The sequence below is a fragment of the Lissotriton vulgaris genome, chromosome 5 (genome assembly GCF_964263255.1).
Source record: "Lissotriton vulgaris chromosome 5, aLisVul1.2, whole genome shotgun sequence".
Taxonomy (NCBI): domain Eukaryota; kingdom Metazoa; phylum Chordata; class Amphibia; order Caudata; family Salamandridae; genus Lissotriton; species Lissotriton vulgaris.
Window position 1 is genome coordinate 877,798,297 of NC_141693.1, and position 23,654 is coordinate 877,821,950.

A 23,654-nucleotide genomic window follows, 5' to 3' on the forward strand; every position below is an offset into this window, starting at 1 on the left:
AGTTGGTTAAACTGTATGTAAAAGTGTCTTAAGTAAACTGATTTGTCAAATCTTGGATCAGTTTGATTGTCCGCAATTCATCTTCATGTTGAACAAACATTTGGACGTTTAAGATTCATTGGAACCATAATTAAAGGTGATAGTTATGCTCACGCCACCTCAGTTTTGCGGCGTCACATGGTCATTTCCGTTCTCTTTAAGTTCAATTTGTTTGGTATTGATAAATGCCGGGCTACATTTGTAGAATTTAGTTGTAGATGTCAGTTGGAATTTCCACCACATACAGTTGGTTATTTACAATATTTTCTATGCTACAATGCACTTTTAAACGTCAGCTAGAAAGTCAGGCATTCGTGTGGGAAGTATACTAATGTTTACTTTCACAGGTGGTATTGTGTGAAGGATAGACTTCGTGTAAAATCATTTTTTAAGACCATGACCGCAATTGTCCACTTTATTGAAATTGCCTGACTATATTTGTAAGGAGGAATTCGGGCAGCAGATTAATCCCAGTTCATATAGCCCACACAGAGAATTGTCTACGATGTAGTAGAAACATGCTTTGCTTGGTACAGAGTGTACAGCCTTTGATATCGCCCGACTTTCTTCCTCTCAAAATGCATCTTACTATGCTGCTGGATGAGATCTAGAACGCCAGAGCACCTAGAATCACACAAATGCGCTCATTGCACCCACCTCCGCCCTCAACAAAGCCAAAACTATTCATTACTTGACTCCTGCCTCATCCAACCCTTGACCAACCTCGCAATCACTGCTTGCTGCCTACGGACATCATTGCCACCTTATCCATTCACAGCCAATGGCTTTGCTAAATAGTTCTATACCAGTTTGCCTCAGGACCACACTGAACACTCTGGACGCAACTCCTTACCTCCAGCAGCATCTCATCCACTAAGGCGGAGGAGCATAGCCCACAAGGAAAAATAAGGTTATTTTATTTTTGACTGTTGGCTCTATAAAGGGGCTGGCTGTGCAACCCTTAGAGCAGGGGGAGGAGTGGCGATCACTCTCTTGTGCACATGACTGTTTGGCCGGCCATCTTGGGCCGGCAAAACAGTAATGCGCACTTGGCATGTTCGCCATTGGGCTGTAATGCTCACCCTGGGTGGAAAACATGGACCGCTTCCTAGCCCCTGTCTGAGCGCTGAAACACGGCACTCAAACCAATCACACCGCTGCTGTCATGGTGACACCAGCGTGGTGATTGGCAAAAGGAAGGAGCCTGGGTGCGTCCTGCTTCAAATACCATCGAGGAGAGGGGCAACAGGGAAGGTAAGTGTAATTTATTTTTTCTTTTCACTTTTGAAACCCTTCCGCCACTACTAGCCCGGTAGCAGCCGCTGCTGCTCTCACCACCCCTGTCGATCCTGCACTGAGTCAGCAACATATCTTTCTCATTCTGATACCAGTTAGTCAATCATGTGTCCCCCCTGAGATACATCTTGCCTCCAAACTGTCGAGATTAACACTGGCATCCTTTCCCCACTGTCCTACCAATTCAGCTTCACTGCTCACTTTTGTTTCCCGCTTTTCTTTAAATTGAATATGGGATTACTGTTTTGGAGGAAAAACCCTAAGACTTGCCACTTATCTGTATCATCACTTCTGTCCTTATGCCTTGTTTTACAGGCTCACAAATTACTGCCTTTATTGAAATCTATTTAGAAAAGGGGGTGGTGATGAACAGAGTGTCTGAGTTAAACAGACCACTCTTACCCAGTCCAAAGATCAGGGCTTGATCCATCACTGTTATTTATCTCACTGCCCCATCCCAGCTCAGAACATGGCTATATGCAAATCAGTCTGTCCCTGGCCCAGTGCATCATGGGAACAGGGCAGACTAAACTACCAAGCCAATTCTTCACCAGAAAGGAGACAAGCTACCGGGGACCCCTTGTTGTAAATATTTTTGTCCACCCTAAGTGTGGAAGGGTATACTCAGATGTGAGTCCCTTGCTCATTGCACCATCAGGATTCAAGCAAGCCGGGCCGAAGACGGCTGAAATGCCAGAAACCGGTCCCCGGTAGCTTGTTTCCTTCCCAGTGTAAGAATTGGCTTTTGTAGTTTGGTTTGCCCTGTTCCCATCATGCACTGGGACAGGAACAGACTAATTTGCATACAGCCAGGTTCTGAAACTGGGATGGTGCAGTGAGCTAAAAAACGGTGTTGGATCTAGCCCTGATCTCTTGACTGGGTGAGAGTATTCTGCTTAATTCAGAGACTCTGTCCCTCACCACCCCTTGTTGTAAAATTTTTATTGAAATCTACTCATTTTCCATCCACTCTGGGGTCCATGCTGAACACTCCAGTGACTGCACTGATTTATGTAAATAGCAGTCACATCTGTTGCACCACAGTCTCCTCTAGTCATCCTCCTTAACCTTTCAGCGTCATTCACTACTCTATACCATGTGATCTGGCTCAGCTTTCTATCTCTCCTGGAAGTGGTGAGATAGCTCTGGAATAGTTTAACTGGGTGGCCCACTGGCATGTATCAGTTTCTTCTCAAATTGGATAGTCCACATCTGCCAATCCACCTTTGGGTGTACTCCGAAAACTTGTATCCCTCTTCTCCGCATGCATTTGTCACCCAATTCAGTTTCTCCTTTACCTATAGGTTGATGACATCTAGAGCCTATTCTCTCCCCCCCTCTCCCCCCCCCCCCAAATCTCTCACATTCACCTCCTACATTAATAGCTAGCTGGCCAATGGCAGTTGGTCACTGGATGGCTTTTGCTTCACCAAGCTTTCTCTCTGATTGAAATCCTATGCTCCCATCCCACATTAACCTCAACTTCTCATCTCTTTTCTTGTGGACATTACGATTTCCTCCTTCGCCACCAAAAGTGGAAAATCTCTTCATTCCCAACTGCATATTATTAACTGGTACTTAAGTGCATGGCTACCCAAATCGGGATTCCCAGGGCTAGCCAGCCTTACTGGAGTCCGAACCATTTAGGCATGCATATAAGTTTTCAGTTGCTTTATAAAGCTTAATAGTTTGTCATTAAGTCTAAGGCTGGTGGGTCAGGAATTCTACAGTTTGGGAGCAAGGTAGAAAAAAGTGCATCCATCACCTCTGGCTCTCTTGATTCATGGGACAGTAAGAAGACCCAGTTTGATTGACCTGAGTTCTTTACTAGCCTGATAACTGTTGATGAGGTGGTGAAGAATCCGTAAGCCTAATGTATGCTTGGCACAATAAGCCCTGCAGGGTGCCTTGAATCAAATTCTTTTGTTAATTGGTTGCCAGTGCTGCATAGCAAGCGCAGGGTGGGCTGACTGGGGCCTGTGAACACCCAACATTTGGGCAGCTGCATTCTGGATGGTCTGCAACTAATTAGTCACAGCAAGTGGGCTGTCTAGCTACAAAGTTGTCGTAATCAAGCCAGGCTAATACAAGTCCCTGAACCACTATTCTGCGTACATCCATGGTAAGCCATTTAATAATTTTTCCCAGGGCTCTAGGAAGGCCAAAGCCGTTTGCTGTGACTTTTTTGTTGTTGCATTAGGGCCATGGAAAGGAGACTGTCCATAGTGACACCCAGACTTTTCACTTCTGATTTGGGAGATGGACGATCTCCTAGGGATGGAGGCCAATACATTGGTCCCATAGGGCTGAATTATTATCAGCTACCAGGATCTCCTTTTTGTCCCCAAGTAACTAGGCAGCTCACCGCCATCCATTTAGTAACTTGGTCTAAACAAACATTTAGTTTTTGAGATGTGGAGCAGAAATTGGGAGAAAAGGAGACGATAATCTTGGTATCGACTGCATACGATACCATGTTAAAGCCTAGATAACTTTTACGTTCACCCTTTATTTGATATGTTAACAAGCATTAAAAATACAATAGGTCTCTCCTTGAAGTTAAAGCTGTTTGCTTTGCTAATGGTATTGTATAGCAAAGCAAATGGCTATAACTTAATGAAAGGTGAGACCTATTGAATTTTTAATGCTTGTTAATTTTTGTAGCACACACATCCTGGGACACTTTTTGCAAAAAAAGTGCTCAACTGAAGGAGGAATGATGCCACAGTGTTGAAAAATGGAAAGGATGAGAATGCACAGGATTGCCAACTTGATTTGCTTTTGAATAGTTGTCAAGCGCAGCTGGGTTTACAATCTAAAACCAACTGCAACACTTCAAAAGGCATGGCGCAGACTGGTACAGGAGAAGATTGAAGACGGCCAGATGTACACAATGTAGGCCTTAAAAGAGGCATCTCCTGCTTCATTCTGAATCCAGTGAACTGGAAGGCTGCTCTGGCTCTGAGGGTGAAAGGAACTAGGACCCGGCCAGAAGAAGCATGCATGCTGTTGGAACTTCTTCACTGAGGCAGAAATGTTTGTAAGATTGTAGGAACGGAGAAGAAAAAACAGCAGGATCAGTGGCGAAAAGCACGTTTCTTATTTGAACGCTTGTCTGATCTCCAAGGAACATTCCTTGGATATTTTGAAACTTGTGGAGCACCAGAAAAGATATTACTGCCCCAGCGACCTGGACCTTTATTGATTGATCACTTTCGTAACCAGGACTCCTGCTGCAAGTGAAACCGTGATTTTAAAGGGCAACACTCCCTCAGACTATTTTGAAACTATTTCTTGGCTTCAGTCCCTCGCATGCACTGCTGCCTTTTACTGGCCCCGTTTGGAGACTCACGGTGAGTGCTTTAGTGTGTATAAATACTTATTAACACAAATGGTCTTTGCTGAATTTGTAATTTGGTTTTATACTTAATATCATATGACCTGTTTACTCTAGGGTTGCTCTATCGTGAGTACCAATCCTGATGCTCCACAGGCTCTGTTAACTCTTGGAGATCTTTTTTGTTGTTTTCCGTTAGGTATTGACTGGGATACTAGAGTCCAGAACCGATGGCATTAAAATTGTCAGATTATGGATAGCCAGTGTGTACGCTTATAAAAGTAATAAATAAAAAGCAATGTTGCACAAGATTAAAAGCAAAAACGGAGTATTAGGATGTTAACACTATTACTCCTGATTGGCCAACATTTTTAGCACGTCCGTTGAACTCTGACATCTGCAGGCTTTAATCAGGACCCACCTGGTGACCTTACAATAGCTACTCTATTTAGGCCACACCTCTTAGGTGGTAGTGGCTAAAGATCCCACCTTACAACTTCGTGTTTGTTATAATCATTGCTATCCTGAAGGAGAATGAGACAAAAACAATGCCAATATGTATTCATTCTTTAGATCATGGAACATTAGATCCATATTTCTACCACCAGAAAAGCAACACCCGACGTAGTACACACTTGCAATAAAATTGTGTGACACCTGCTTACCTACATCAAAACCGCAACCGTTTTCCAGGTACTGATCGGAAGAGCACAGCTCCTACCCTGTGCACAACCGTGCAGGATGTTGTGGAACAGTAAAGCAAACCAGCGAAGTTTAGACTGAGGTAGGTAAAGAATCAGTTGCAGGTGTTAGTAAGCAGTGTTATTTAAGCATTCTTGTATAAAACAAGGTATTGTACAAGGGACCAACTTAGCGTTCCAATTTAGATCTACTTTGAAGAATTCATAATTTTACCGCTAACGCATCAACAACGGGAGTTGCTCTTTGAAATTAGGCATTTCACAAATGAAATACTTGGCGATGAGACCGTGTAAAATAATGTACATGCGGTTGATGGCGTGGCTTCGCACTGCATCAAGATAGTAGCGTTTTTGATTTCGCTCTGCGGGAGGGATCAAACCTACTCCTGATAATCCTGCTCCGTCACTCGTTTTTTGGTGGCATCTGGATGTGAGCAGCCTATGAGCAATCCTGTACCCGGTGGATGCGGCCAGGGCACGCTGCGGTGCCTAGTGAGAGAGCACTGGACAAAGACCACCTTAACCGGGCCTGTTCCGGCAGCCTCCGCCTGAGACTCCCGGCACCTAAGGTGTGGTGTCGCTGCATACCCTTGATCGCCCGGGAGGTGTGCTGCACTGAGTTGGTCTAGGGGCCGCCAGGGGGCACCCGGCAGAGCATATTGGCTGCTGGTCGTGCCTGCGGCCTACCTGACATTTCGTAGGGCTGACCGGTACTGTCTGCTGGCACATCTAATAACTGTGATCTCGCCGGTAACAGCTGCATGTAGAGGTGCCCGGTCTTCTCCCCGCTCTCTCCTGCTGACACTTCAGTGTGGTGCGAATATATGATTATACCACGATTTCAGTTACCACGCATGGCTTTACCACGCGAATTTTACCTCGCAAGTGGCTTTACCACGCTGGTATTTACAACGTAGCATTTTACTACGAGTAGAAACGTCTTACCTGCACGTCTTTCTCCACGAGCCCTTACTTCCATCCTCCTTTGAAACAAGCGTCAAAACACGTATACTAAAATAAAAAAAGGACTGCTTTTTTGACGTACACGGCACGTCTTTGGGGGAGGCTCTTTCCTCTTTCTTTTAAATTTATGTTCGTTTTTTTGTTAAAGTAACCTGCTTGTTATTTTTGGGGGGGGAGACCCCCCCCCCCAGCCCCCCTCCGAGCCCCCCCCTCCGCCCCCCCATGCCCACGCAGATCGACTTGAAGGAATACCACGTCTCCCCCCTAGCCCGTGGTAAAGACGTCGTGGAAGGTACCCTGCGTGGAAGGCACCCTGCGTGGTAAGTGTCACGTGGTAAACGTGAGTAGTGGTAATGCCTTCGTGGTAAATGATGTTTCCCGTGATCTCGCCGGTAACAGCTGCATGTAGAGGTGCCCGGTCTTCTCCCCGCTCTCTCCTGCTGACACTTCAGTGTGGTGCATCCTATACACATCTTTGTCCAGGATCACAGGATGTAGAACAGACTCAGAAGCTCGAACCTAGTTCCCCAGCCCCAAAGTTTGCAGCTCTGGCTGTTAATCACGATGATTACAGCGCAGCATTCTTCTATTATCATTTAATACAGCAACAGACTGCTACAAGCTAATATCTCACTGCTTATAATAGGCGGATTTGTTGTAAATATGGATAGTAGTACGCACTTCATGTAGGGACACTAAAAAAGAGAAGTTTTGCTACCGCCCAGCAACACAGTAACTACAAACACAGAAAACATCGCGTTACCCCTGACTAAAAAGTCCTATTTGCTCGATAGGTCAGATGCCGAGGCACTTGTTTATTTAGTCAACTTTTAAACTAAGAACATACCTAGGTACCAGTTATAAATCTTAGACCCTTGATGTCTTGTTTCAGGTCCCAAAGAAATAATGACCTACAAAATGAGTCCAGAGATCTTACATCACAGCTTTTAATCCAAACCGCAGATACACCAAGTGGATCCATAAACCCTCGGTAATATGCAGTTACAAACAACTTTATATATATATATATATATAAAAAAGTCTCTAAAATATAGCATAGAAATCTAAGAGGCTTCAATTTTCTATCCCTCTCTACAGGAATTTACTTGCACAGAGATACAACAATACGACTGCCCATTAAATCTATTTTTCTAAAAGGGTCCTAATAGTGTCAACGCTGACACAGGTGATATAATCAACTAATTCATCTACTTGTAGATGACACACGCATGTCATGCATGTCTTCACCTACCAGGTGTCACTTAATCTGTTTTTCTTATCCCCTTGGGAAGTATAAGGCTTCACTGAACTACTCTCTCTCACAACTTGCCTTTACAGCTTGGTTGATAAGGTACTACACTACTCAGTTCTCCTTCCTCATCCGACTCATTTCTATCTTTGACCAAGCCACAAGTTAGCCCATAGCATGAAGTAGTTTAATTAAACCTTCTAAACATTGATCTGAATTCAGGATGCTCATAATTTAAACATGGTATATATGTTCTATTCGCAGATATTGAAAACCCCTTGGTTTTAACTGTATGTATGCACTCGTCTGTTGTCCATTTACATGTTGGCCCTGAAGAAGGTGAAGCAAATTTAATACATCACCGAAATGTACGTAGGCCATACGCATCAGACATCCTCAGTTTAAAATCAGAAATCAGAGTTTGGAGAAGTAAAGGAAAAGAGTACTAAAAACTGCTAACCCTCAAAACAAAAAGGAAGAAATAAGATAACGGGTTCTAGCCATATTCTGAGGAGTCTATCGGAAGACACGATACATGTTCACTGTTGTGTGTTATTGTTAGTAATGTTAGAATCACTAGTATGAAAGTTTGAATTCGTATGAATGATGGTATGCGTGAAAGTCTTTTTATATGTACTGTTTAGGGGGTTTTGCTTAGATATGATCCGACCATGCATGTTTTAATTATATATACACATGTTACCATATCACTGTTTTGTAACTTTGATAAAATGACGACTAGAAAATGAAAAAAATAATCTGTTATGCAAGAGATATAAAATAAATGAAAGACATCAAATATACATTTCATGTCTTAATGAATTTTTTGTCTTATGTAGCATCTCAATTGTAACTTAGCAGAGACTTTAATGCTCAGACGTAAAGGAATATAGGTCCGTATAGAGGTTCCCCCCCATAGCTCTGGCTGTTACGCCACCCCCCTTTAGCCAAAATTAACAGCTGACTTCCATGGTGCAGTTAATCACAACTAATATCTCAAACCAGCACAGCCGCCCACGTGCCAGCCTAATTCTTCTCCCAGAAAACAAACCGAATGCCCCCACCATGAGCTCCTCTGCCTTGAGTCGCATGAGCAAGCAGCCAAAATTCTGTCAACGCTTCATGTCCCTCTCTCTACTCAGGGAAAGTAACCCGTATAAATGGGAAATTCCAGCGAGCAGCTTTCCAGTTACTCACTCATGGTATTTTGTTGACCCTCACCAAAGGTTACTTTGTAGCTCGCCCCTAAAACTGTTGCGGGTGCTAGTCTCAGAAGTGGAGATCTTCCCTGCCCGACCATACTTCATGTCCATGTTTCCCATGCCCCAAAGAGTCTTTAGCCCATTTCATGTTTGCTTGTAGAGCCTATAGGGGGGCGAGAAGACTGTGGCTTAGGCCGATCTGTAGGGAGTTGGGCTACAGACGGCATCTTAACGCCCTACGCATTCTTACAACATCTTTGACTTTGGTGTGTGGGGTTGCAAAATATTTGGGAAGAGCCTGGCAGATACGATCAAACCAGAGAAAGATGATTTCAAACGAGGGTACCAAAAGATAACTTAGGCCAACTGTGTCTGACCCTGCTGCTATTCTGTTTGTTTTTTAATGGCCCTCCTGGTCCGTTCAATTTTAATTGTATATATGCCTTTTTATTGCTTTTAAAATCTGTATACTGTTTTGTATTAACTCTTAAGGGTTGTTTGTACTTGAAATTGGTTTTTACTTTTATGATAAATGCTTTTATCGAATAAAGTACTACAACAACAGCTAGTCTCAGACTTGCAACAAATGTGGCCGCTAACGCGTGCGTGTGCACCAGAACGTGGACGCGCACAACTTAAGTGGAATAACAACAATTACTTGGAGCAGCGTACCATGAAATAACAGATGCATGGGACAAAGCAGCCAGGCACAAGAATTGCAGCTTCCAGCAGAGTTTAGGAATTTGCGCAGCTTCACCGTGGCCTGCGGTGTAATTGTCACTTTATGCACAACCAACAAAATTTCTGCTGCGGCACAGCTTTTGAAACCACGGTTGTATTTTAAAATTTTTTTTTTATAAACAGTCGAGTGCTTTGTAATATAACTGGCCAACATAAAATCTTTTTTGTGTTTAGACCGGCCAACATGAAGCCTTTTTTGTTTTTTGGCAAAAGGAGCATTCTAATTTGTCCATATTCACAAGTTATTGCGTCTAAGCCAGAATTCGGCAGTGGTTCCCCATGCTCCGAGGTCGGAATTATAGCTGCTGGGCCGCAAACGACAGCCAGTGTGTAATCGTAGTGAGGCAAAATCTGGGCTTTGGACAGAGCCAGCCCACTAACTTGTTTCTGAAATGTCACGTTCACTAGCTTCTGGTTGGAGTAAGGTCTGCAAAACAACGGTTTAGGAAATAAATTATAACTAAGCTTCACAATCTCAACCACATGCTAAGCACTTCAAGGACAGCCTTTGAAAAATCCGCTGCTCTGAGTAGAGCCTGTGAAATAAACCCCACCTCATGCAGGGCTGCGTGGTCTCTTATAGATATCAATGCTTACTGTAAGGCAGTGGTTGCTGGCGAGGGCCACTCGCACCATTTTTGGAGGCTGGGAGTTATTTTTGCGGATCAGACATTTGCAGAGCAACAGAGGGAAACTAACCCCCCTCTGCTGCTAGGCAACCTGTGACGCTGGGCCAATCCCAGCGGAGCTCGCAGTGACGTAGGAGTCCACAGCCAATGAAGCGCCCGGCGGTGATCTCTTGTCTTTATGGGGCCATATATTTAAAAACTTGGCCCCATAAAGATAAGAAAACGTTTACGACTGGCGTAAAGCAGGCAAGGGAGTCCAAGTAGGCCAACCCAAAAAGCGAAAGAGAGGCAACCTAAAACCCTCCTTTTCAATGGGAAGCCAGCATTAAACAAACACTGACGCTACCCAATGAAAATGAGGGGCGCACCTATAGTCCCCTTCTCCAAACTAAGCTGATTACTATGTCTCGAGGCGAGTAGCGCATGCACGCTTCAACGCCAGCTGAGACATAAAAAGTGTGGGGCTAAGGGAGGAGCCCTGCAGCACTCCACCTTTCGGAACGCCTTTCCACAGCTGCACCATATGAACTTTTTAACCCTTTCTGTACTCTTATACTTGATTAATGGACAGGTCCTAGGCAAGCTCCAGAGTGGCAGTTGCTCACGGGAGTCTCCAGCCATATAAGCTTTGCAGCCAGATTACGCACCTGTCACATGCCTCACACCCTCCTCACATCTGAAAGTTGTTAGGCTCTCTTCTAATGGGAGAAATCTGATTAGGCTGCTTACCCCAGTCTACGTGCTCTGCTCCCACTACGTCGCCACAGCGCTATTTTTTTTTTTTCCTGTCTCACCCCAACACGATCACTATTTGCCACAGGGGGTGGGTTGAGGAAGGAGGAGTATACCGCAGCACATTTTGGATGTCTTCCTGCTCTTGACAATGAGATGGAAATGCAAAAATAAATGTTCTTAGAAATGTAAAGATGATCCGTAATGAACACTAAAAGTCAAACAGATTTTTTTTTTGTTTTGTTTTTTGTTTTTGACAGATTCATTCAAGACCGGTGTCCGAAAGATGTATATTTGTACTGTCAAGATGGCTGGTTGTAGCCTTACGATATCAGCAGTAAAGATAGCAAACTATTTAGACAAGTGCAACCTCATTGTCAAGCTAGCTGAAACTGATGGCTTGCAGAGAATTGTTCTTCGAACCTGTTTCCAGGGACATGGCCTGGACAGTTAAGAGGGCAGTGGTGTTTTTGTTCCTGGTTACCATGGCAGCTGATCTGGTAACCAAAAACTCCTATCAGGAAAGCAAACCGGATGAGCTTCTTTTGAGCAATGTACTGTAAACAGTAGCGGCATGCAGGGATTACCTAGCATTGAAGCAGCTTTTAAGGCAGTTGAAAATAAGGCCAAGGACCTAAATATCTTGGCAGTTTATATTGTGTGAGACCTGGCTTACTAGCCTACGAAGATTCAAGCAACTGGACTGGACTGTTCCCATGAGGCACAGGGTCAGAGCTGATTTGCATATAGCCGGTGTCTAACCCAGGGTGGTGTGGAGTGCAAAAAAGATGGATTTAGGCCCAGATCCTTGTACTGGGGTGAATGTATGACATTGTTCTACATTCTGTCTATCAACTGTGTTTTTTGCAATTTTCACCCCGAGTGTGCTGCGGATGCTCAGACGTGAGTCCCAGGCTCTCCACACCACTGGAGTCAAGCTATCCAGGCTGATGAAGGCAGATAGCCAGAAACCGGTCCTTGGATGCTTGATTCCGGTCTGGGAAAGACATGGCTTGGTAGTTCGGACTGGACTGTTCCCATGAGGCACAGGGTCAGAGCTGATTTGCATATAGCCAGTGTCTAACCCAGGGTGGTGTGGAGTGCAAAAAAGATGGATTTAGGCCCAGATCCTTGTACTGGGGTAAATGTATAACATTGTTCTACATTCTGTCCAACTCAATATTCCTGAGGTAGGTCGCATTGCTGTGTTTGCGATCCCAATCTATACATACTTCCATTTGCTGAAAGTCTGTGTGCAAACTGAACCACTTTTAGTGAATCCAGTGTACATACATCTGGCCTTTAACAACTAGAGATCCTGCCTTCTGTAGGTCTATGTAAGAAATTGAAAGCTTTACTGCAAAGTAAAAGATGTGTTCAGCCATGTGGAGCCAGCAGAAACCGTTCTAGTAGTCTAGATTATGCTTCGAGTGAATGATTGAGGACTGGCTTGTGAGTCTTCTTCTGTATGTCTGCCTAATTCAAATACCTCCATAGCACGCTTCATTAACCCTTTCGATGCTCATGACGAGCTCAGCTCGTCATGATGCACAGTTGAGCTGTGCTGATGACGAGCTCAGCTCGTCATGATGCACAGTTGAGCTGTGCTGATGACGAGCTGAGCTCGTCATGACACCAGCAAAATGGCAATTTTCAGCACAGGGGGGGGGGGAACGCCTAGCAGCCAAGGTGTTATAATTCGAGAGCGTAGTTTGCATTTTTTTTATTTTGCTGACAGTATTCCTACAGCATGCTTTTACATCCTTGATCATTATGCTCTCAAGGATTTAAGAAATCTCCAATGCTTGTTAATAATATTTTTGTTGGATGCCTACTTGTGGCACCACGATTTGAAGTTTTTCTCAATGACTTACAATATGCATTTGCATCATGCTAAGTTTGTATAATTGTATCTTTTTGCCATTAAGTGTCACCTATACATGAGATGTGACCAATGGCCTTGTTGTTGCAGTCACTCAGTTGTAAAGTATGAATATACATTTTCTGTTGTAGGTTTCCACAAGAGCTATTTTGTATAATGACCTCAATGTAAATATTGCACTAATAGGTATACAGTTTTTGGTAATCAACACTTTGTAATACACTTAGTTTAAGAACGGTAGAAATCACCATTTAAAAAAAAATGTTTAAGTGGATCCATGATAAGTACTTCAGATAGGAGACTTGTATGCTGATGCCGTTGGACTTCTCAAGTCTACAGTTGGCATTACAAATCACCTCATAGTATAAATGGTTTGAACCCCCTATTAACAACCTACTTTGTTTTCTAGGAATCATTTTAAAATTGCCCCCATAACCGGCACTCTTGAAATCCTTCAACAGTTGTAAGAAAGTAGCTAAATCGAAGTAAATCTGCTGGAGTTCAAGGCACCTTTGTACATTGAGTTGTCCACTCTTGTCAGAATGTTAGTTTCCTCTAATGTCTTGCTTACTGAGGTGTCATACCCCCTCCCACACATGTACACACGCTGGGAGTACAGGGATCTTCTGTTGCTTCTCTAAGGAAAGTGGTATGTTATTTTTCTGGCTGATACATCTTTCTACAAATTCCTCAAATGGCGTGCTTGCCCTGTTGGGCACCCGGCACACCTTTCAAAAGGTGCGCCAGACGCAAACTGGAAAAGTGTGGCTCATTATGCAGAATGTGCTTCCCTTGGTGCAGCCACTAACTCGCTTAGGCCTGGGGGCAGCACATTCAAGTGAAAGATGGAGTGACTGCTTCAAATCTGCTTTGTGTTTCACAGTGCAAGCGGCATACCACCTGCACTTTCAAGAGGGGAGAGATCCCCTTACGGCAGGTGCAGTGAGTGACTGCATGCACCTGCAGGGCGGTGTCTGGGGAAGTCCATGGAACCCCTGCTTCTTCCTCCTCCCGAGAGGAATGTCTTAAAAAGACACACTTTCCACCTTTTGTGACACACTTTCAGTGCGCCTCCTAAACATGTTTGAATTTGTATCCATGTCTGTATAAGGTGTGAACGAAGAGGCAAAGTTATTCCCTTATTTGTATCTGTTCACGGCCCCATGCAAATGAGGAAACCCCCTCTCGTGAAAGTACTGGCACTACATGTGCTCCAGCGCTCTAATTACAGAAGGGGGATGCACAAGCATCATGCAGCTCATTCTGGAATACCATTGTACCCTGGGAGCCCACAAAGAGGGCGCATGCCAGGAACAATGTATGATGCTTCCCCTGGTGTCAGACTGGTCTGGAAATTTTTTGCCCATCAGTAACTTTCCAGCATTGTCAAGCGATGCCACTTCAGCCACAACTTCCCTCACTAGACATGATGACACTTGCAAATCAAGGAATCCGAGAGCTAATAACAATGCCTGTATTAGGTGTCTCGTTAAAGGGGTTTTAAACTCTGCTTCCATCATCAAAAAATAATTCCTCTGCTTAGACAGTTGCTAAGTCAGATTTTTACTCCCGACGGTTTTGGGATTCAAACCTTGTAGGTGTAACAAACTGATTTCTCTACTAAAGCCACTCAACATATGCCTGTGGAGACTTGTCTCCGACCAGGACTTCGTGGTGTGCAGGTAGTGTTCTTGAGGGACTGGGAAGCAAAGTTGTTTTTGGGCAAGGCCCTTACTCCTTCCGTTAAGTGTCCTGATTTTGCATTCATAGATTGGTTGCACACCAGAATCCATGGAAGTACCCTGCACCATAAAGTACAGAGATGAGTTAAACGCCGCAGTATTTTTCAGTTGATTTTATTCTTATGGTAAGACTTGGCAGTTTGATCTGGTTCATGTTCTAACAGATAAAGAATTAAATTCAAATTCCTATGTATAGTCCAAAAGACTCTCTGGGGGGGGGAATGGACGCCCTATTTAATCTCTCTCTCTCTCATCACCTTCTATCTTCCCAGGAAATGCTTAAGTTCGGCTAACTTATTTCTGGCCTTAGTCCCTAAAACTAAAAGGGCAAGATGTGGAGTCCCTTCCTTCTCATATAACACAGCCATATTGTGGAACATCCTCCCTCCACATCTTCACTCAGTGCCCCCCCCCCCCATCTCCTTCTGGAAGCTTCTCAAAACCTGGTTGTTTTAAAACAGGGCTCCGTAACCACCAAGCGCTGGGATTCCTCTGGGTAGCCATGCGCTTAAAAAATACAGACTAATGTATCATATAAATCACAACAGTCACAATAATTTAAGTAGTAACTGCATGTTTGATTTCCAACTGCACGATTCTACGGTTGGAGTAGGATTTCCCAAGAGTTCTTTGACAAGAAACCGAGAGAGCCATAGGAAAGTGTAATCCTCTTTGACAAAATGAACATATTATTGACAGTTCAGAGTCGGTGCTTTTCTCCTGAACCGAGCTCTTGTAACCCAAACCAGTTCTTTAGCTGTAGAAGATCCAGCCCAAATTTCCGGTTTCATTTGTGGACACTCCTTGAGCCCTTTGTCTGGCCCCGTTTGGTGGCTTTAGGATGGACGAGTCACTCCACAAGGGCAGACCCACTCTTTCCAGTTGGTGGCTCCAATCCTAATGTTTCATGACTCCAACTCCAGCCTTGGAACCCACAAAAATGTCGCAGACCATAGTGTCTGTCCAGAGCCTACAACAGCACCATGCTCTGAGTCGATATCTGCACCATCCATCATCAGTCATCTGAAATATTTCAGGTGGGAAGAGAAGGTCAGAACTTGCCTTAAGGAATAGTCTTTCTAGGGCCCTGAGGTTACCCAGACTAGGAAGATATTTGGCTTAGATGCCATAATCTTGCTTGAGGATTAGGATTGCATGAAATATAATGAATCTGAGGCATTTACTTTGCTTCTACCTTACTTTAATGACTGCCTTTATCTTGTCTTACAAAATGCCAGTGGTACTGATGCCTCTCCAGAAAGGGACATCCCCTACCTCTTCAGGGCTTTAACAAAAGTATACTATACTTATGTGGTGCATGAAGCTGCAGAAACTCTGAAACTGATTTTGTCCTCCGAGGAACCAAAGTCTAACATTTTGATGGCAATCTTACAAAGTTATTCAATTACAGAGTCCTTGCTTCAATTTCTTAAGGCACTACTAGAACCTTTCCTGGATGTCTACGAAAAGCCCATCTTTGACCCTGCAGTTCACAGACAAATTGCTAGATGGCACAGAAATTGCTAGATGGCACAGACCAACGGCAGATGACCTTAAATTCTGTCCTTCCATGTGTTGCCAGAGCCTGGCCGTTGTGGATTTGATTTTCAAACTAAAGCCCAACTACGTTAGACTGATAGCCTGAGATTTGATGTCATGGTCTGGAAGGCTTTTGCATTTGCATTCTAGCTCTTCGTACAGCCAACAAAACACAACTCCCCACCTGCTATGTGCATGCATTGTGGGAATTGGCCAAACTGGCAGTTGTCAGCCTACCAGAGCACATGAAGAAGCAGTTTTCCTAATTCGGCCAGTGATTGGATACTTTAGAGCTGATCCTAGATACTTTAGAGCTGATCCTTAACTCTGCCTCAAAACCTCACTTGCACCTCCCTATTTATTTATGTATTTATTTTTAAATGTATCACCTTCTTCTACTTAAATTGGCGGTTTTCCTGTATTTGGGGAGTCTGTGTATTTCCATACTTAGACCACTGGATGGTGCCGGCAGAGTCCCCATTCTAGTCAAGGATTTCTTTTACCATTTTTGGTGTATGACTCTTCTGCATGTTGTGCTTGATCACCAACTCCCATTCCAACACAGCTGGGAGGGGTGGGGGCTCTAGGAGGTATTTGACGCCGGCCGTGAAAAGGAATTTATCTTCCAGTAGAGTTAGACCAGTGTTCTGCACCCGGGTTAACCAGTTTACATACCACCCCCGGCACTGATGTGAAGGGGGAGGCCACAGTGATGTGTATACAGAGGAAAATATCTCGAAGAATGTTAACATTGCTGGTCAATTCTGGACGTAGATTGAATAGACTGATGTGAGACTTGGTTTGTATTTAATTCCAAACTATTGTCTGCGTAGCATTTTTAAATGTGTATCTATAATCTTACCTATAGGTTATAGAAGGGCGTCCTCGCACAGAGGCTGTATGGTGGAAACCTACATATGGTTATTGCGCTAGTAGCTCTACCTATAAACCATTTAAATCCAATTCAACTTTCGAAAGCTTTATTCGGTTATGATTAAAAAAAAAAACATACACAACATACAGCAAAAACTCTGATTGAAAACAAGTAAATAGTTAATATCATAAAAATACATAATTGATCTAAAATTCAAGTTGTGCAAGACTACAATCAATCCCTCATAGAGTTCCTTGGTTTCACAGCGGTTTAGCAACATAAAAAACAATATCCACAGATAGCATTTGTAAAAACAAGAGAGCAGGTTGTTCTTTAAAAGAGGAATTAAATATGCCTTTCTCGGTATCGCAAACAGTTTACAGAACCAGGTAAAATGCATGGTGTCCTGTAGAAACACCTGGTCGCAGCTGCAGGGTGGTAGAGAGGATACCTCTTGCCAGCCCAGGGGAGAAGCTAGTAACTGGGGCAACAGATTGAGCCTAAATCTGTGCGACAGGAATAGAGCATGGTTAGAAATCACAACGGTGAGATAGGGTTCTGTGGATAAGGTAGTTTTCAACAGCAGATAACCTTGCCCCAACACCTTCTGAAGGGCCACAGATTCTCTCCCCAGTCGTCAGTCTTAAAATGTTTTCACTAACCCAGCCACGATGTACCTTAACAATCTTATCCAAACAAGTAAACCGGTCCCCCCATCCTATGTTATGTAGCAATTCCTTGATTTACTCAAGTCGAGGAATTTGTAGTGTAAAATTGATGGATAAACAGTCCTGGAAAAGTGCTTTTTTTTAGCTGTGCCCTTTTAATCCAGATGTAGACCCAACATATAAGGTTCCTGAGAGCTATAAAATCAGTGAGCAAAGGTACCCCTAGTTCTTTGTGCACTATATAGGAGGGAGTAATCTGAGGGACACAAAGGTGTAGGAAGCTTGCTCTATGTGATCTATCAAAATGAGATCGATTGTGTAACCATACTGATGGTTTCCTAATGAGTTGACAGTTGCTTGCTAAGGCAGTCACAACGTGCTCTGTTGGGGGGTATTGTGGTTGAGAAGCCTTAGGGTATTAATGGTGACTACTCAAGGAGGCGATCCACACCAATTTATAAAAATAGCAAGTATCTTTACATATGTTTAGGCATCAGAAGAAAATCGTTCAGGTAAGTATGTTTTTAAACATGAATTCTTTTAAGTTCAAAGAGTTGACCGTGCAATTTCTGAGTTCTGCCATATCAACCTTTGGGAGGAAAATCTTATGCGGGTTACCAGTTGTTGTCAGCGACCTCCGTGTCCAGGGTCAAATGTGAGTACGGGACAAGGTCCAAGGCTGCACCAACAGGTCCCCTCCAGTGGCACTAGGGCGGCAGGGTGCAGTGGTGTAAACGTAGTCGGGTGCCCAATTCAAACCAATGGAGATCGGTTTGGTCACGAAGAGGCTGCAGAAGGGGACTCTGGCCAGTCCGGTGAAACCAACTAGTTGCTTTGGTTCTTGTGATGTCGGGGACACCTTTGCTCTTCTCCCCCAGATGCGGTGTCTGGGGGCAGAGGGTCTTTGGGGTGTCTGGTTTCTCCGTCCGGCAACACACACAGTTGAGGGGGCCTGCCAAAAGAGGCTGCAGGCAACATCTGCAGTTCACGAGGAGTCTCTCCACAGTGGACTCTACCTTGAGACGCGGGGACCACGCTGACCCCATTGGCCAACTTCAACACAGGCTGGGGGTGGCTGTGGTGCAGTGGTGCGTAGAATCTGGTTTTGATGGTGCCAGAGTAGTCTTTGTCCTCATGCTGTCTGCAGGATGCAGGGGGCAAAGTTAACTTGTAATCCAGCCGGGATTTAGTTTTGCCAGCCAAAAACATGGAAAGCTTTGGTCTTGGTTGAGTCTCTTGCTAGAGCAAGAGTATGGAAAACACTTTGTGTAATGATAAAAACCAGGCCCTTCTTTGTCTGGAGGAGTGTTTAAGAACAGCTTTTTATTTACTTGGCAGCAAAGATTTTTAGTCTGGGTCTTAAATTAAAATCTCTTGTACATTTTTATTTCTTGCTAGAGGATGCAAGGGTATCACTTCTAAGAGGATGACTAATCTGATTGCCAAAGGCTGAGGCACCCTACTCCTGTTTGCTGACAAACATTCTGCTTTGCCCTTTGTATGGTGGCAGCACTCCTGCATAGTAGGCTAATGTGGCAAATTGGCAGAGGGGTGGCTTGAATTAGGAAAACTCAGGCCAGTTGTGTAATCCGTATTGAATCAGATATCTAGGGTAACCAATTTTTACTAAAAAAAAAATATTTTTCATAAGTGGCTGATGAGGACTTCCTGGTGTAGAGTAAGTACCAAAGTACGAAATTGCAGCAGACCTCTAACTTTACAAGAGTAAATGGAAAATCAGCATTGTCTCGTGCATTCGTTTTATTAGTGGTAGTTTGAAAAGTGCAACTGTGCAGTAGCTAAATGACTTGTGTTGTAAAGTTCCTGATCTCTGCATTTTTCTTTAGGAATTGAACGATTTGCAGCGTGACCCACCTGCCCAGTGTTCTGCAGGACCTGTGGGGGATGACTGTAAGTAGGTGGCAGGTTAACATTTCCATCATACTTTTACTACTGTGTGCATTTTTGTTGTTGTTTAACAAATGGAACCCTTTTGTCTTTTCAGTGTTCCATTGGCAAGCCACAATCATGGGACCTGTAAGTATGGGATTATGGATGTTGAATGTTTGTGTTGTCAAATGTCAGGCGAGTGAAGTATTGTTCTAGTTCTCAAATAGCTGTTGTACTTCGGGTCTATCTGCATCCTCCCCATGATTACCCCCCCCCCCCATCCCAAGAGTGAGGTTTTTAATGAATGAAAATATTTATAGAGTGCAACTATCACTCCTGGGAGCATCTTGGCGCTAAGGCGGAAACAAGAAAAGGATAGAGCTGCGGAAAATCCTTCCAGATCAGACGAGTGAAAACACTAGTTTGTCCGGGGCTACAAAGATCCATGTTTTCAGGGATTTCTTAAAAATAGATTGTCGGAGATGGGTGGGTAGGGAGTTCATGCTTTGGTCCCTAGGAATTCCATCAATTTGCTCCCTCTGGATGCCAGATGGAAGCTAGGTGGCGCAAGCAGGTTTGCTGATGATGATCTTAGTAGGCGCTGTGTCACATACGGTTTGACTCTGGCTCTTAGGTACTTGGGTCCTGTTAGCTCTGTGTGGTTAACAAGTTCTTGAAGATTCTTTTATGTTCGGGCAACCAGTCTAAAGCTTTCAAGACTGCTGACGCTGAGGACCCTCGAGGTAAGTCTAGGACCAGGCGAGCTGCAGTGTTTTACTTACTATCTGTAGTTTTTTCAAGACCGCCTCATTGGAGCCTGCATATTGGCTGTTGCAGTATTTTAGCTGGGACATGATTAGTGCCACTACAACTGTCTTTCTAGCTGTACTTGGTAGCAAATCGAAAAACTTTTTAAGAGACTCTATCAGGTGGAAACACGCTGGCTACAGAGAGTTTGCTGATGGAAGGATAGTGAGGTATCAAATTTTACTCCCAAGTTCCTTACTACATCCACTGTATTTGGCGGAGGTGGAGTGTCATTTGGCCACCACTGTTTAGGCAAAATGGTATTTGATTTGGCAAGCAGCATGATCTGTTTTTTGGCTGTTGCATTTCAGGTGATTGGATTGCATCCAATAGATGTCGGCAGCGTTGGAAATTCTACTCTGCATCAGTGGAGTCTTTGTCTAATGTTAGAATTAACTGAGTATCATCTGCGTAGGAAATAGTTTCGATGTTAAATGATAATATCAGGTTGACCAGAGGGGCCACATAGATATTAGAGTGTTGGGCTAAGGGCAGAGCCTTTGGGGTCTCCGGGGAGCAAGGGTTTCTCCACTTACTGGTAGTGGCCGAGGGTAACTATTTGTTTCCTATTCTTTAGAAATTATTTCAGCCAGGCAAGGGCCATATGGGAAATGCCATATGATTTGTGTTGCTCTCAAAGAATACCATGGGAAACCGTGTCAAATGTAGCAGATAGATCCAACAAGATCGGCACTGCATTTTCCCTTGGTCCAAGGCGAATTTCAGTGTTTCCGTGGTGTGTAGCAGTGCTGACTCTGTTGAATGTCTAGGTCTGAAACATGATTGACTTGGATGTAGAATATTAGCTTCTTCCAGGAAGGCTATCAGTTGGGTATTTACTTTTGGCATGGGCAGGGTAAAGGGGAAATGAGGCAGAGGTTCAGGAGTGTTAGGATCAAGTAATTGCTACTTTGAAGAGGTTTGTCTGCTCCAATTTTCCAATTAGATGGCACTTCTGCTTGCATGAATGAAGTTTATTTTGTTAATGGTAGGATTGATGTCAATGATGGCATGCAGTACCTTTTGGGGGGTAGGTCAAAAGGGGACCCTGATTTGCATTAAAGGATAACTTGACGTGACTGTTCTAGACTGACCTCCTTAAAGAATTTAAGCACAGTTTTGTTGTTCTGGTCAGGTCTTTGAGTCCATGATAGGTGTTGACTTGAAATCTCTTTAAGTCTTGAACTTTCTGATGCAAGAAGTCCGTAATATGATCACAAAGAGTTAGTGATGGTGGAATCTCGTGTTCGAGTATTGTAGGGTGTGTAAAGGATTTGACAATTTAAACAATAAAATAGTTTTCTGATCTGATGCTGCCTGTCTAATTAGATTAGTATAGTGAGATTTATTTGCTCTTTTAATTTGCTGATGACATTTTTTGAGAGAAGATTTGAAAAGTGTGAGTTTCTCTGGTTTATAACTTTTCCTCCATCTGCGTTCCAACTGTCTACTGTGCCCTTGTAATTCTTTTAACTTTGGAGCAAACCAGGGGGCAGAGGCCTTGTTGAAGGTCTTTCAATGCAGCGGGCAGATTATGCAAAGACGTTGCTGAGTGAGGCCATCCATGCATCAGAATTTGTATCTAGTGATGCAAGAGGCACGAGAGAGCAGTGCGAGGAGCAAGCACTTCTGGGAAGTGCTGACACAAGGGAGTTTGTGGAGTTCGCCCCCACGGGCAGTGTGAGAAAGCGGCACGGAAGGCAGTGTGAAGTTGGCAGAGTTCTCAGTCTTGGAGTCTTCAGAGCTGGGCAGCACCTGCACTGGCCGCTGTGCATCATTTCTTGCTTCGGTCTGACTCTTTCATTACCAGCCTCGATTCTAAACCAGACCTTTTCCAGGCGCCTGGAGCAGACCTGGCTCGGTGTGCTGCACTCAGAGCTCACTTACTCCCTACCTGCCGAACAGGATGCGGCGTGAAGGAAGGAAACCTGTGACTTCCCGATACTGGGATCAATGGAGCCGGAACACTAACCCAGTCTGCTATCTTAAAGCCAAACAAGCAACCCAGACAGGCCTGTCATAGACTTTATGAAGAATCACAGTGAATGCTTCATGCACCTGTAATACGTTTCAAGAAGTGATTGCTGTTCTGGCGCCATCCCGCATAGGGAGAGGTTTTGGGGAGCCGCTTGTCAGTGGATGGCGGTTCAAGGTCCGGTCTGCATGCCTGAGCCTTGCATCTTTCTGGGGCTGGTTGGGTGGATTGCAGTGCCTGTTGGCTGCGATGCCTATGGGTAATCTCTGCACTCCGGAGAAGGAGGCCGCCCATTTGGGAGGGGGGGGGGGGGATGCGAGGCGTGCAGCAGCTAAGCGCTAGGCTTAACGTTAAAAAAATAATAATAATAAAAAACCAGCGCAGTGTCCCTGAAGCGGGCACTGCGCTTTGAATTAAAGTAAAAGTGCGCATTGCGCTCTCTGTATACAAATAATGCACACCATTGTCCTGCGAGTGCTGGGTGGGGAGAGGGAGTGTTGGGAATTATTAAATTAAAATACGCTTTGCTCTGCATGCAAGTAGCTCCCGCCGTTGTCCCGCGTGTGCTGTGTGGGCGCGCTGTAATTCAAGCGCCGCCATTGTCCCACCTTATTTATTCAAGAAAATAGTGCTCCCTGACTAACTAAAGCATCCCGTGTGATGCCGCAAGTAAAGGATCCAGTCCGGGTGGGCCATCCTAAAAGGAGACAGGGCGGTACAAGGAGGTACTAATAAGCCTCAATTTCAATGGTAGGCCAGCATTTAGCATGGCGGTTGACTCAAACCAGTGGAAAAAAGGGGCGGGCCTACACCACTTCTAAAATCAAATCGATCACAGGAAGCCCTTGCAGAGCGAGCAGCGCATGCGAGCAGCGCATGCGCGCTGCAACGCTAGGAGGAACTTAAAAGTAAATACTCCTCTTGTAGAGGCTCACTTTCTCTGACCTACTCCCCTTTGTTCCCTCTAGGAACAGCACTCCTTTTCTTTTGAGAATTAACAGTGGATCGTGCATGCTGGACCTTTATGTGCTCTAGGTCCCCAGTTTTTTGTGATGGATTATTAAGGTTTTTATTCAGTGCTTAATATATTCATTCATACATGTTTGTGCTTGTTTTGCTACTCTTTGTTCTCGTAAAATCTACTTCATGACTTGAATCTATGGCCATGCACTAATAGCATAAAGTGTGTTTGAGTTAAACAATTTTTGCCTCCGTATATTGGATGCAGGGGGAAAAACGTTCAAGAATGCCCTTAAAGAGTGGGATGAATGTCCTTAAGTTAAAGATGCCGCCTCTTGGAAAGAGGAGACTTCCCCCAGCCCCACTGTATTCCTACGTTTTCAATGTTTGCTCAGAGGGCAAGTGGTTTAGATCATGCCAGCACAGCA

At 44.2% G+C, this 23,654-nt stretch overlaps 1 protein-coding gene across 1 annotated transcript in view; it reads left to right on the forward strand.

Moving 5' to 3' along the window:
• The window catches only part of LOC147711736 (ubiquitin-conjugating enzyme E2 D2-like), a 64,142-nt gene that overhangs the window by 23,012 nt on the left and 17,476 nt on the right, over nt 1-23,654 (forward strand). The window contains exons 2-3 of the mRNA XM_086922457.1: nt 19,442-19,505; nt 19,600-19,631. Coding sequence (XP_086778583.1) covers nt 19,442-19,505; nt 19,600-19,631 — 96 coding nt within the window. The remainder of the gene's footprint in view (nt 1-19,441; nt 19,506-19,599; nt 19,632-23,654) is intronic.